The sequence below is a fragment of the Oryctolagus cuniculus genome, chromosome 1 (assembly GCF_964237555.1).
Source record: "Oryctolagus cuniculus chromosome 1, mOryCun1.1, whole genome shotgun sequence".
Lineage (NCBI taxonomy): Eukaryota > Metazoa > Chordata > Mammalia > Lagomorpha > Leporidae > Oryctolagus > Oryctolagus cuniculus.
In genome coordinates, this window is record NC_091432.1 from 233735907 (window position 1) to 233750550 (window position 14644).

At 46.8% G+C, this 14644-nt stretch overlaps 1 protein-coding gene and 1 pseudogene across 9 annotated transcripts in view; both read left to right on the forward strand.

Annotated features, from left to right (window-relative positions):
* Positions 1 to 14644, forward strand: part of NUP214 (nucleoporin 214) — a 108047-nt gene that overhangs the window by 73664 nt on the left and 19739 nt on the right. For all 9 annotated transcript variants that reach the window (XM_008249052.4, XM_008249054.4, XM_008249053.4 and 6 more), the window contains one exon: positions 1489 to 1559. In XM_008249052.4, coding sequence (XP_008247274.1) covers positions 1489 to 1559 — 71 coding nt within the window. The remainder of the gene's footprint in view (positions 1 to 1488; positions 1560 to 14644) is intronic.
* On the forward strand, positions 1589 to 13391 carry LOC138845426 (small ribosomal subunit protein uS5 pseudogene; annotated as a pseudogene).

The window sequence follows — 14644 nt, forward strand, 5'->3', positions numbered from 1 at the left end:
ATCTCAAGAGTGAGTAGAGAGAAGACCTGTGGGTCTCCAAGGAGTGTAGGAACTTAATACCTTCTTGATCTCGCGTGCATTGTTTGTTCCAAAATCAGAACTTGAGAAAACCTCCTGAACAGGCATGGTCAAGCTATTTCAACAGATTCCAAACCCCGAAGGAATCTTCTTTCATTTAGTATCTGTGTGAAAAACACTGAGCTCTCTGCTTCATGCCTGGTTGAAGGATTGAGACTTGTGAAAGCTCACCTGACCAGTCGGTGATGGAGATGAGAGGGAACCCTTGCCTTCTGGCTTTTTGTTGAGTGCCTTTATGTTATAACGTATAGTTCTGCCTGACTTTCCCACGCCCTGTTCAGCATAGCACCTTGACCTTGTCATCCCAACTGGATATGAAAGATAAACTACCCTGAAAGAAACTGGTATTTGAGATTTGCAGGAAACCAGGGAGTAGAAATACAGGTGGCCTTCTGCATCTGTGGGTTTTGCATCCATGAATTCAGCTAACTGTGGATCAAAAACACATTAAAACAACAACAATAACAACCAGTTGCATTGGACTGAGCTGGTACAAGACTTTTTTCTTGCTGTTATCCCCTAAACAGTTATATGTAACAGCTGTTTATGTTGTATTAGGTGTTTTAAGTAATCTAGAGATGACTTAAAGTATATGGGAGGTTGTGTGTAGGTTATATGCACATACGACACCGTTTTATGTAAGGGACTAGAGCATCCTGGTTTTTTGTTTTTTTGTTTTTTGTTTTTTGTTTTTTTGACAGGCAGAGTGGACAGTGAGAGAGAGAGACAGAGAGAAAGGTCTTCCTTTTGCCGTTGGTTCACCCTCCAATGGCCACCGCGGCCAGCGCGCTGCGGCCGGCGCACCGCACTGATCCGATGGCAGGAGCCAGGAGCCAGGTGCTTTTCCTGGTCTCCCATGGGGTGCAGGGCCCAAGCACCTGGGCCATCCTCCACTGCACTCCCTGGCCACAGCAGAGAGCTGGCCTGGAAGAGGGGCAACCGGGACAGAATCCGGCACCCCGACCAAGACTAGAACCTGGTGTGCCGGCGCCGCTAGGCGGAGGATTAGCCTAGTGAGCCGCGGCGCCGGCTGCATCCTGGTTTTTGGTATCTGCACAAGGTCCTGGAGCCCATTCACTGTGAAACGACTGTGTTCCCAGCATTGTCAGTCATTGGAAAGAATTGATGGTGGCTGGAAGCCTGGAGAGAGGCGACACTGAGCACACACCCCCCGCTTGAGATTTGATAGGAGAGAAGGACTCAGTCCTTGAGACTTTAAGTTATTAGCAGTAAAGGAAACTGTTTTTAAGGCATTTACTCGGGATTTTTACATTTCCTAGATGAGGAAACAGATTTTATTCGTAAGTTGATTTACTGTAGAGTATCTTAGCACACTGAGTGCTACTGAAAACAGCACTGCTTTGCTACTGTAAAGGACTTACCCAAATCTTTCTTCTTTGTATTTTTTAGGTTTTGGTTCTAGTAATACTGGTTCTGTGTTTGGTCAGGCAGCCAATACTGGAGGAACCGTTTTTGGCCAGGTAAATATATATGTTTATCTCCTTTCATGTCAACATATGTCAAACCCATCCACTTTTCCCCAATGTACTATAATTGGTTTATGTTGTATGACAAAGCCCAGCAAACAGCCAACACAGTTCTCAAACTCCACTCCGCTCTGTTCAGCAGCCTAGGAGATACAGACGTCTCAATTTCTGGTGATAGAGAATTGCTGATTTTGATTTCTCTAGCAAATACTTTAAAAACATGTTGTCTGATTTCCATGAATCTTTTGCGAAGGGTTGACAAGATAGAATTCACAGGCTCAAGCCACCCCTCAGCCTAGTGTGGTTTTGTTTCGTTTAGCTAAGAATGGTTTGACATCTTTAAGTGGTGTTTCAAAAAAGAAAGAGGAAGAAGATGGAGCAGAGACCGCATGTGTTCCCTCCTGCGCTGTCTCTAGCTGCAGTCCCCCCGCTGGGAACTGAGCTGTTTCACTTTGCCAGCTCACAGCTATCTGTGCTGTGCAGAGTAACTCACACAGTCGTCGTAACACCTCCAGAAGTGCTGCTGCTCCTGTTTAAGAGGGGAAGACACTGATGGCCTGGAGATGGTAAATTTACTGCTCTGCTACACTCAACTGCTTTTAGATCCTAGTAACCTTACAAGGAGGCCTTCTGGAGAAAGATGCTCTCTAAAGGATCGGAGATGATTGTGATTTTCTGAAAGAGGAATTGGTATTAATGCTATAGTTAGTAAACTGTTGTACATCACACAAGGAATTTTCAGAAAGTTCATGGGATATGCGTTATGACAAAAACCTGCAGGGCTGGCACCGTGGCTCACTTGGTTAATACTCCACCTGTGGCACCAGCATCCCATATGGGCGCCGGATTCTAGTCCCGGTTGCTCCTCTTCCAGGCCAGCTCTCTGCTGTGGCCCGGGAGGGCAGTGGAGGATGGCCCAAGCCCTTGGGCCCCTGCACCCGCATGGGAGACTGGGAGGAGGCACCTGGCTCCTGGCTTCAGATTGGCGCAGCGCCAGCCGTAGCGGCCATTTGGGGAGTGAACCAATGGAAGGAAGACCTTTCTCTGTCTCTCTCTCTCTCACTGTCTATAACTCTTATCTGTCAAATTAAAAAAAAAAAAAAAACTGCACGAATTTCATACCAAAATAAACAGTATTTTTATTTAAAAAAAAAGATTTATTTATTTATTTATTTGCACGTCAGGGTTACACAGAGAAAGGAGAGGCAGATAGAGAGAAGTCTTCCATCCGATGGTTCACTCCCCAATTGGCTGCAACGGCCAGAGCTACGCCAATCCAAAGCCAGGAGCCAGGAGCTTCTTCCAGGTCTCCCATGCAGGTGCAGGGCCCAAGGACTTGGGCCATCTTCTACTGCTATCCCAGGCCATAGCAGAGAGCTAGATCAGAAGTGGAGCAGCTGGGTCTTGAACCAGCACCCATATGGGATGCCGGTGCTTCAGGCCAGGGTGTTAACCCACTGCACCACAGCACCAGCCCCAAACAATATTTTTAAAAACTAATTATTTGATAGATAAAGACAAACAGAGCTCTTGTCTTCTAGTTTACCACCAAATACCCTCACATGGCCAGAGCTGGACTGGGCTACAGTCTGGGTGTCTTATGTGAATGGCGGGAACCCCGTTACCTGAGCCATCACCACTGGCCGCAGACTCTGCGTTGGCAGGAAACGAGTCAGGAGCTGGAGCTGGGAGTCAGACCCAGGTGCTCTGAGGTGGAACCTGAGCGTCCTAACTGCTGGACTAAACTTGTGCTCATAAACTTGCCCTTTTTTTTAAGTTTTATTTTTTATCTGAAAGGCAAAACGCCAGAGAGAGAGCTTCCTTCTGGTTCACTCTTCAGATGCCTGCAGCAGCTGGGGCTGGGCCAGAGCGGAAGCCGGATCTCCCCCATGGTGCCGTCAGAGGCACGCTAGCAGGAAGCTGGATCTGAAGCAGGGATGGGCTTGATCTGAGGCACCCTAGTACATGATGCGGCTGTTCCAAGTGGCAGTGTAACCCACTGTGCCACAGTACTGCCCCCAAACTTAACTTAAAATTCCATTTTCTATGAACTTTTTGAAGTGCCATAATATATGTTTCTTACACATGCTCAGTGGGAGATTTTCCGTTTTTTGCTGGGGGGGGGGTCATCCTATTTTTTCCTTTGAAGATGAGCTGCACCCTTAAGAAAGTGATCTTTCTTAAGAGAAAAATGAAACTTCTGATTTTGAGTGTTTGGTAATAGAGGACTAAGTCATTCAAACCAAGTTTCCTGCTGAAAATAGCATTAAAATGCCAGATAACATACCAGAACCCTATTTTTTAAAAGCACTAGCAAACTTTGTGATATTTTACCAAACCCAATTAAAGGAGAATGGGAACCTAGAAATACAGTGGAGCACAGTTTGCCCAGGGTGTTCACTGGCCTGAGGAAATCTGGACAGCCCAGTGCAAAGGGAAGAAACCATGAAGATGTGCACCACGCGGGAAATCCAGAGGAGGACCTCCTCCCCGTAAACTGGAACTCCAGCTTCTCGGGACCTCGCTGGGAATGTGGCCTGATGTGGTCCTAGGATGGTGCTGCCTTCAGATGTCTGGCAGAAGCAGCACAGACCCTCGCTGAAGCAAGGGTCCTTCTAGGCCTGCGATTGTTCTTACAAGTAATTGCTAAGGTCACTGATTCCATGATCTGAATGCGCCACGCAGGGAAACAGGGAATGAGCAAGAGCAGGAATAAACGTCAGAGATGAATGTGTAGAAGTCATCTGGATTGTAAGACAGCTAGTTATGCATGTGGCACAGTGGGTAGGCCACCGTGTGGGATGCCGTATCTCAAGTCCCAGCTACTTGGTTTCTGATCCAGCTTTCTGCTCATGTTCCTGGAAACAGCGGAAGATGGCCCCAAGTACTTGGACCTGCCACTCATCGGGGAGTCCAGTCCAGGAGGAGTTCCTCCTTCTGGCTTTGGCCTGGCCCAGACCTCGCTGGCTGATGTGCCACTGGAGAAGTGAACTACGGGATGGGAGATATTCTCTCTTTCTCTCCCTCCCTTCCTCCTCCTCCTTCCCTTTAAAATAAATGAACAAATCTTTGAAAGAAGAAAGAAAAGGGGATTGTTCTTGGCACAGTGGCAAAGACAACACTTAAGGTGCCTGCATTCCATATAACAGTGCCTGGCTTCCAGTCCTGGCTCTGCTCCTGCTCCCAGCTTCCTGCTGATGCACACCCTAAGGCTCAGTAGGTGATGGCTCAAGTACCTGGGTCCTTGCCACCCACATGAGGGGTTAGTTCCTAGTTGGATTGAGTTCCTAGCTCACGGCTTTGGCCAGGCATTTCAAAGTTAAAAAGTGGGTGTTCTCTCTCAGTCTCTCACATGCTTTGTGTCTGCTAAATAAATAAATGATAAACATTTTTTAAAAGCTTGAAAATACCAGTAAGAAATAAAAAATTGTTCGAAGTGTCCTAGCAGCTTTGAAAGAGAACCCAATAGAACTGATAGAAAAATGCCATAATTAAAATATAACACTTAATGGGTCTATTTAATAGCAGATTAGAAGCCGCTGAAGAGAGCAGTAATTACTCTAGAACAGGGCGGGTAGCATTGTAGGCTTTGAGGACTCTGTTCTGTTTTCGTCACAGCTACTCAGCTCTGCCATTGTAACACAACAGCAGCAATAAACATATGCAGACATGCAGACATAGGAGCATCGCTATGTTCCAATAAAACTATTTACAATAGTAGGCAGAGAACTGGACCATCTGTCATGGATATAGAGAGTTGACTGACCCTTGGATTAGAAGGTAGCTAGGTCTGGAATGTATCGTGAAAAACAAAAAAGATCAGAACTAGAAAAGAGCAAAAATTCTGTCAAAGGTTAGGCTGCTGCATGGGAGAGCTGCATCCCATATCAAAGTGCCAGCTTCTTGTTCATGCGTCTGGGTGGCAGCTGATGATGGTAAAGGCACGTGGGCCCGTGCCACCATGTAGGAGACCTGAATGGGGTCCCAGGAGGAGAGAGAGGATGTCTGGCAATCTTAAAAAAGAAATTTCCAAAACTAGCAAGTAACAGTAATGCACAGATTCAAAAGCCCAAAAGTGCCGATCATAACGCATAAAATAAATGGGTTCTGAGATCTATCGTAGTGAAACTACAGAGCAGCAAAGATGAGATACTAAGACCAACTGCAGAAAGCCTCCTAAGGAGCAATAGTTGACAGCCAACCTCTGGGCAGTGACAGTAAATGCCAGAAGAGTGTCTACTTTGAATTTCTAAACAGCAAAAAATAGCTTTGAAGAATGAAATGAAATCGACTTTTTTTTTTTTTCCTAGAAGAATACTGAGAGAATTCTTGTCTAGCAGACCTGAAGGAAATTCTAAGAAATGTTCTTTAGGCAGAAGGAAACTCTGACCTCACTAAAATATGGCCTTCTGAATTTAAGGACAAAGCAAGCCATGAAATAGGAAAATTGTAACCTATATAACCAACACACTAATTTTACTCAGAATATATGAAGAGTTAGTACAAATCAAAAAGAATAAAAATAACTACACTCACCCTAAGGTGGCTACAATGCAAATGACAGCCGATACCAAGTATTGGTGAGGAAGTGGAGCAACTGAGAATACTCACGTATCACTAGTGGGAGTATAAATTCATATACCCACTTTGGAAACCCATCTGGTAATGGAAAAACTAAATATACAAAATCCCTACTGACCCATTAAATCTGTTCTGGGCATGTGACTAACAGAAATGCATTCCTTTGTTCACCAAAAGACACAATGACAGGAAAGAAATGCTTGTCAGTTGAAGAATGGATAAATTGTCATATATGTGTGTAGCAGAATACTACAAAGCAGTGACAGAGAAGCAAAATGAATGACTCCTTTGGATAATATTGAATGGAAGGTGCCAGACCCAAGAGTATTTTCTATAGGATTGCACAGGCAGAATTTTAAGACATCGTAAGAGCCACTAATTACATTCAGGACAATAAAAGTGGGCTATGAGGGAGCCTTCTGAAGTACTAAGAATGTTTGCTGTCCTTAACATCAAACATTATAAATAGTTGTAATCAAATGTCAATTCATTGATTCTCTTCACAATTAATAAACTTAATAGAAAACATAATAGGCCGCTTCTTCTTCTCCGAGAGAACACCAAATGGCGGATGACGCCGGTGCAGCAGGAGGGCCCGGAGGCCCTGGGGGCCCTGGAATGGGAGGCCGCGGCGGCTTCCATGGAGGCTTCGGCAGCGGCATCCGAGGCCGCGGGCGCGGCCGGGGTCGGGGCTAGGGCCGAGGCCGCGGTGCCCGCGGAGGCAAGGCGGAGGACAAGGAGTGGCTGCCGGGCACCAAGCTGGGCCGCCTGGTTAAGGACATGAAGATCAAGTCCCTGGAGGATATCTACCTGTTCTCCCTGCCCATCAAGGAGTCCGAGATCATCGACTTCTTCCTGGGCGCCGCCCTCAAGGACGAGGTGCTAAAGATCATGCCAGTGCAGAAGCAGATGCGGGCCGGCCAGCGGACCCGCTTCAAGGCATTTATGGCCATCGGGGACTACAACGGCCACGTCAGCCTGGGCGTGAAGTGCTCCAAGGAGGTGGCCACCGCCATCCGAGGGGCCATCATCCTGGCCAAGCTGTCCATCGTGCCCGTGCGGAGAGGCTACTGGGGTAACAAGATCGGCAAGCCCCACACCGTGCCGTGCAAGGTGACCGGCCGCTGTGGCTCTGTGCTGGTGCGCCTCATCCCTGCGCCCAGAGGCACCAGGATCGTCTCCGCCCCTGTCCCCAAGAAGCTGCTGATGATGGCTGGCATTGACGACTGCTACACCTCAGCCCGGGGCTGCACCGCCACCCTCGGCAACCTCGCCAAGGCCACCTTCGATGCCATCTCCAAGACCTACAGCTACCTGACCCCCGACCTCTGGAAAGAGACCGTGTTCACCAAGTCTCCCTACCAGGAGTTCACCGACCACCTTGTGAAGACGCACACCAGGGTGTCCATGCAGAGGACCCAGGCTCCAGCTGTGGCCACAGCATAGGTTTTTACACGAGAGAAATAAAGTGGATGGAGCCTGGAAAAAAAAAAAAGAAAGAAAAAAAGAAAACATAATAGGCCAAAAAAGTTTATAAAAAAGGGTGGTGTTGGTTGCATAGTGTTGTGAATGTTCTTAATGCCACTGACATGTGCACTTAAAAATGGTAAAAATGATAAACTTTATGTTGTGTACAGTTTACCACAATAAAAAAAAAAGATAAGGAAACATTTAAAGAGGGGATAGCCAGGGGACTAGCAAACAAAGGTGTTCAACTTCATTAGTAATAAAAATGGAAATCACAAAGAAATATAGACCTTTAAAGTAGCAAAAAATTAAAAGCCCACAAATATTGAAGGACTCACATAAACTCCTAATTTAAGTAAAAATTGGTGTACCCTTCTTGGAAAATGGTTTGGTATCACCTTGTAAATAGTTTGGTTTCATCTAATGATTCCACTCCTAGGTTTGCTCTCTAAAGAAACTCTACCAAGATACAAGAATGTGCATAACAACATTGTTAGAACAGACTGCAATTAAAGCAACCCAAATGTTTATCAGCATTCAGATGGGGAAATGTACCAGCTAAGTATTCTCCAACTGTGAAAATTAGCAAACCACAGCTACCTGAATAACTGATAAACATGGTATTGTTTAAAGAGCGCAGAATTCATACTTACGTGGTAAATTACCACCCTCATCTCCTTCCGCCACGGAAATTACATTTGCAACTAGGGGCCAAAAATTCAAATCTAGGTTTTTTTTTTCCTGTGCTGGCCAGGGCCTGTTACGTTCGTCACCATATTCCCAGCGCTTAGGACAGTGGCTGGCACGTGGTAGACGATGCTTCTTCAGGTAATAGGGGTATCCACAGAAAACTACAGGTGAACGGCAGATTCTGGCGGAGATGGAGAGGGTGTAGAACACCTTCATGCCATTATTACACCAAGTAAAATCCAGCTGGTATAACCCCACTTTTCCGAGAGATGCTGGAATTGCCTGATGATCTGCAGCAAGCAGCTTGAATGGCTAGGAGCCTGTGGCCACGTCACGTGGGGACAGTGGGGATGGGCCCCGCCATACCTGGGCTCGGCTGGAAGCATGGGAGACGAGGTACTGGAACCATCGAATGCTCACTCCTCCGTCTGTGGTTGGCTTGGCTGTTGACTCAGACCTCAGCTGGAGTCGTCGGCTGGAACACCTCCGTGGGTCCTGTGTGTGTGGCTTGAGCTATCTCACAGGATGGTGACTGGGCTCCCCGGAGGAACGTTCCAAGGAGCAGGGAGCCAGGCAGAGCTGTCTAACCTTGCGTGACCTATCCGCAGTCACAGATGAAGCCACACCCTCTTGATGAGGGGAAACAGCTGCCGCCTCTTGCTCTGGAAGTAGTGCCGTGGCCATCCGTGAGAGAGAGAACGTGTCACAGTGGGACTCGAGGAGCTGCAGGAAACGAGGGGAGAGTTCATGGGTGAGCACGGTGGAGCGGCGCTTCTGGGGGCAAATGTCAGGTCTTCATGTGCATAGGTGGAAGAGAGGTTAAGAAAAAGTCTAGGATGAAGAAGCAGCCGTTTGCGGCACTGAGGGCGAGCAGAATGAATAACCATAGCAGATGCAAAGATGACCAGCGGCGCTAAGTGTTGGGGAAACAGAAACCAGACACCAAGTGCCGGTGAGGTGTGGAGAGAGGATGACTCGGACGTGGCTGAGAGTGCAGAACAGTGTGCCCACTGTGGAACGCTGTTTGGTAGTTCCATAACAAGCTAAACGTAGTACTTCAGCTGTAAGACCGGCAGTGGTACTCCTGGAAGTATGCCCAAAGAGTTAAAAAAGGGACTCAAATTTACACTTGTACATCAGTGTTACTGCAGGATTGTTCACAACAGCCGTAAGGCAAGTCAGCCCAAATGTCAGCAGGTGAACAGATGATCAGAAATATGGATACAAACCAGCATATTCGGTGGCGTATTTAGCCATCAAAAGGAATGAAGTTCTACTCATGAATAACCATGAAAAAAATATACTCAGTAAGCCAGGTACAAAAGGACAAATACTGAGTAGTTCCAATTACGTGAGTTATCTAGAATAAATAAACTTAGAGAAGCAGAAAGTTGATTAGAGGTTACTAGGGATTAGAGAAAACAGAGAACGGACTTACTGCTTAATGATTACAGAATTTCAATTTGGGGTGATGAAAAAGATTTAGGAAAAAAGTGATGATCATGCAATATTGTAGGTGGGGTTAGGGCCAGTACACTTAAGAATGGGTAAAATGGGGGCTGGCAGTATGGCACAGTGGGTTAATCCTCCGCCTATGGTGCTGGCATCCCATGTGGGCACCAGTTCTAGTCCTGGCTGCTGCACTTCCCATCCAGCTCTCTGCTATGGCCTGGGAGAGCAGTAGAGGATGGCCCAGGTCCTTGGGCCTCTCCACCCATGTGGGAAACCAGGAGGAAGCTCCTGGCTCCTGGCTTCAGATCAGCGTAGCTCCGGCCATTGTGGCCATTTGGGGAGTGAACCAGTGGACAGATCTTTCTCTCTGTCTCTCCCTTTCACTGTAACTCTACTCTCAAATAAATAAAAAAAATCTTTATTAAAAAAAAAGAATGGGTAAAATGACAATTTTATATATAACCTTAATTTTTAAATGGATAATGATATACCAAAACCATTGAGTTTTACACTTTAAATCATTGAGTTGTGTGGTATGTAATTATATCCCATTAAAGCTGTTTAAGAAAAGTCAAATTGGTGTCTGAAGGATAAGTGCAACAATATGATTGACATAAGTATCCTGTCACCCATCCCCCAGTTTTGCTAAGAAGAAAGAAGGAAAACAGAAAGAACTTACACAGTCTTGCATTATCCTGTTGCCAGGAACTGTTGAATCTAAATGTGAAACTGCAGCTTCCTGGCTCTAGGCTCAGACCTGTAAGTCATACAACCTAATGAACCCTAAGCAGAGAGTAAACCCAGTCAGTTGTGCCTGGAACTCCATTTCGGATCAACCTCCTCACTTAAGCTAGAGATGAGAGAGAGCTGTCACGCGCTAGGAAATACATGAGTGTTGGGGGCAGGCATTAAAGCACAGAGGTTAAGCTGCCACTTGGGATGCCTGCAACTCATATTGGTGAGCCAGTTTGAGTCCAGCTTCCGCTAATGAGCCTGGGAATGCAGTGGATAATGGCCCAGGTACGTGGGTCCCTGCCACCCACCTGGGACCCTAGGATGGAGTTCCTGACTCCTTGCTTTATCCTGGCCCAGTCCTGGCTGTTGTGAACATTTGGGGAATGAACCAGTGGATAGAAGATCTATTGCTTGTGTGCACCTCTCTCTCTCCGTCTCTCTCCCTGCCTTTCAAATCTTTAAAGAAAAGCATTGATGTTCCAGTCAACATTGTTCTTCTACACAGAGTCCAACATAACAAAACATACACATGCAGCTAAAAACAGGGACCCACAATCGGATTTCTGAAGTCAACAAAGGTCAGCCTACAGATAATCCAGATGTTGGAACTAGAGACAGTGACTTTAAAATAACTGGTGTGCTCAAAGATTTACAGGGAGTACTGAAAGAATAGCTGAGGAGAAAATCTCAACAGCAAATGGAAGTTCAAAAAAAAGTAGAACGTTTGACCTGTATTTGAAGTTTCAACCCCAGCATCTGAAAAACATGCTAACAGAATGAAGGCTGCAGAAGCACAGTGAGCTGAGGACACGTCACTGGAAGTCATCCAGAATGAGAGATGGGAAACGGATACGGCCTTACCAGGAGTATCGGGAAGTCCAGCTTGTGTGTGATCAGAGTCCTCAGGAGAGAGAGGAGACAGAATGGGGCGAGAAGTTTAACAGCAGTGCACGTCTGACACAGTGAATACCGCAAGCATCGTTGGGAGAAAGTGAGGTGGCCTGAAGAAGTGGAAGACATTTCATGTTTGTGGATCCAAACAGTGTTTTGTTAAGGCCAAAAGTAGCGTATTGTAGGATCAGGGCTGAAGCCAGGGCCTGCCCGCATTGATTCAATCATGTGGGAGATTAGCGGGGAGAAAGAGGTGTCTATGTTCGTAGAATGTACCTTTGGTAGAGGGAGTCAGTCTTTCATAAAATGTTATAATTTCTGGCCGGCGCCGCAGCTCACTAGGCTAATCCTCCGCCTTGCCACGCCGGCACACCGGGTTCTAGTCCCGGTCGGGGTGCCGGATTCTGTCCCGGTTGCCCCTCTTCCAGGCCAGCTTTCTGCTGTGGCCAGGGAGTGCAGTGGAGGATGGCCCAAGTGCTTGGGCCCTGCACCCCATGGGAGACCAGGAGAAGTACCTGGCTCCTGCCATCGGATCAGCGCGGTGGCCAGCCGCAGCAGCCATTGGAGGGTGAACCAACGGCAAAAGGAAGACCTTTCTCTCTCTCTCTCACTGTCCACTCTGCCTGTCAAAAAAAAAAAAAAAAAGGTTATAATTTCCCATTCTGTTAAATACTGTGAAGAAATGCAGCATGCTGTGTCAGTAGTAACTGGGGAATGCGGTTTAGGTTAGACAGCCAAGAAATGCTTCTCTGAGTAAGTCAAAAGTGCCTCTATATTTTGTTTCTTTGGATTAGAATCAAATAGAGACCAAATAGTGAAATTGATAAATCTGTTCAATCCATCTGTCTCGCGTGCGTGCTCGAATTACTTATTTGAAAGAGTTACAGACACATTTGGAGAGAGGGATCTTCATCCACTGGTTCACTCCCTAGATGGCCACATCAGCCAGGGCTGGGTCAGGTTGAAGCCAGGAGCAAGGGGCTTCGTCTGGGTCTCCCACGTGGGTGCAGGGGCCCAAGCATTTGGGCCATCTTCCACTGCTTTGCCCAGGCCACAGCAGGGAGCTGGATAGGAAGTAGAACAGCAGGGACACAAACCGGCGCCCTAATCTCTTATCTATAGGTTGATTCCCTTCTGTGTCTCTTCCCACTTTTAGTTTTCCTCGTAGTTCAGTTGTTGACCAAAGCTTGTCTTCTGTTTCCTGGATCTTACTGTGGACCGCTTGCCTGTGGCGCGGCTTCCTGGTCAGCTTGATTCTCAGTCCTCCGTCCTGTGATTGGTTCTGGAGGCTCCATCATGAGCACTTCTTTTGCAGTTATATTCAGTGGTAGATTTGTAAGAACAGTGGTCTTGTGGTTGTGGTTTGTGTTTTATAGGTTTATACTTGTAAATCAGTGCATGAGAGGAGAGAAGGTCCAAGGTTTGCTTCCTTCATTCTAATGAAGGGTGAGTGGTGATTGGGGTAAGAGAGGATGCGCCTGGCCGTGAATGAGCATTGTTGAAGCTGCCTGCTGGGTGCCTCGGGGTTTCTTTATACGCCTCTCTCTCCTTTTTTTGTGCATTTTGAGACTTCTCAAATTTCATTTTAAAGACTTGTCATTTATCACAATTAAAATGAGTAGAATTCTCTTAAACCCATGTACAAGGATGCAATAACTATCAATTAGCATTCGCTTCAATGAAGCAGTGAAGTGTGTTAGTCACCCACTTCTGTTTCATGGATAGCTGTTTAAAGTGAAGTGGAGCCATCTGAAACTGCTGGGTTTTTGTGGGACAAAATAGGTACATATCTGTACCTCCCAAATTCCAGCCTGGTGTGTGGAAGTCGGCTGAACTGTGAAACTTTTCTCCAGGAGTGTTGTGGCGTCCTCCCTTTAAAAGGCAGCTCCAAAAGAGACGAGGCACTAGCAGATATGTTAAGGACATTTCCATAAGGCAAAGATCAGCTCGCTGTGTTCAAAGCGTAGGACTCTGCTGAGGGAGGGGGGATAGATGATGATGTCGGAGAAAGAGGCAGGGGCCAGAGCGTATGTGATCTTCCAGAATTTATAAACAGCAGTGGAAATTATCTGACTGCCATTTCGAGTACTGGTCCAGGAGCTGTGTGAACTTAGGCTGTGGTGGAAGCAGAAGACTGCTGAGTTTTTGCATAGTTAGGACAAAAAGTTGGGGTTAGCACCTCAGACCAACCAGAGAGGAGAGGTGGGCACACAGTGAGGTGGGCGGGCTAGGGCGGGTTTGGAAGTGGCGCACTGGAGATTTGACCTTTGTAAAGATCAAATGATTACTTCCAATGTACTTAGAAAAGTGTCTGACACATAAACACTTGATCAGTAGTTTATTGTTGTGAGAATATGAACAGCGGTCATTTTATGAGTATATTTCAGGCACTAATCTAAAGTGTTACGCTTCTGGCTTAAATTCAGTCACCATCGGAGTTGGGTAGTTTGTCACCATCCTGCAGAAGAGGCCCAGCACCACCATTCTGCCCCTTGAAGAGAACCCCTGTAAGGTTCCTCTGCCCAGCTTATTTTTTGGAAATTTATTTATTTGAAAGAGTGACAGAGATCTTCCATCTCTGGTTCACTCCCCAGATGGCCCATCAGTAGGGGCTGGGCCAGACCAAAGCCAGGAATTCCATCCAGGTCCCCCACAGGGATGGCAGGAGTTCAAGTACTTGAGCCATCTTCCACTTCTTTCCCAAGTGCATTTTAGGGAGCTGAATCAGAAGTGCAGCAGACGGGTCTCTGGGGTACTGGTGTCACAGGTGGCACCACAGCAGGCTCCCGGTGACCCGTGTTCAGTAACCACCTTCTTCTAGGTTATCAGCCAGGGAAGCGTCACATGCACTAATAGGAGTGGTCTGTAGACCACGCACTGGTCGTCTGAAAGATCAGTTCCCAAACAGGGACCACAAGTGTCCTCTGCCTCGCGCAGCTTGGAATCAGCGAGTGTCCCTAAGTTAGCAGCATCCTCCGCGCCTGAGACGTGCAGACCTGGACAGAATCCAGCTTTGGTCATCAGTTCAACAATGGGGCTAACTTGAGCTTACTTCTGCAGCACTGGGAAAGTCACTGTGAAATAAAAATGGGTGAGCTGGTAGAAAAGACCCTGTGAATCGCGCATCATCAGTTGCTGGTGAGTTCAGCCAAACACTAGAAGAATCAGAATTCATGGTGCTCGCACTAGCCTCCAAATGTTTCAAACTTCTGTCATTTGGTGGATCTCTTGTGGGGTTGATTTTCTTGCCGCTGACATTATGC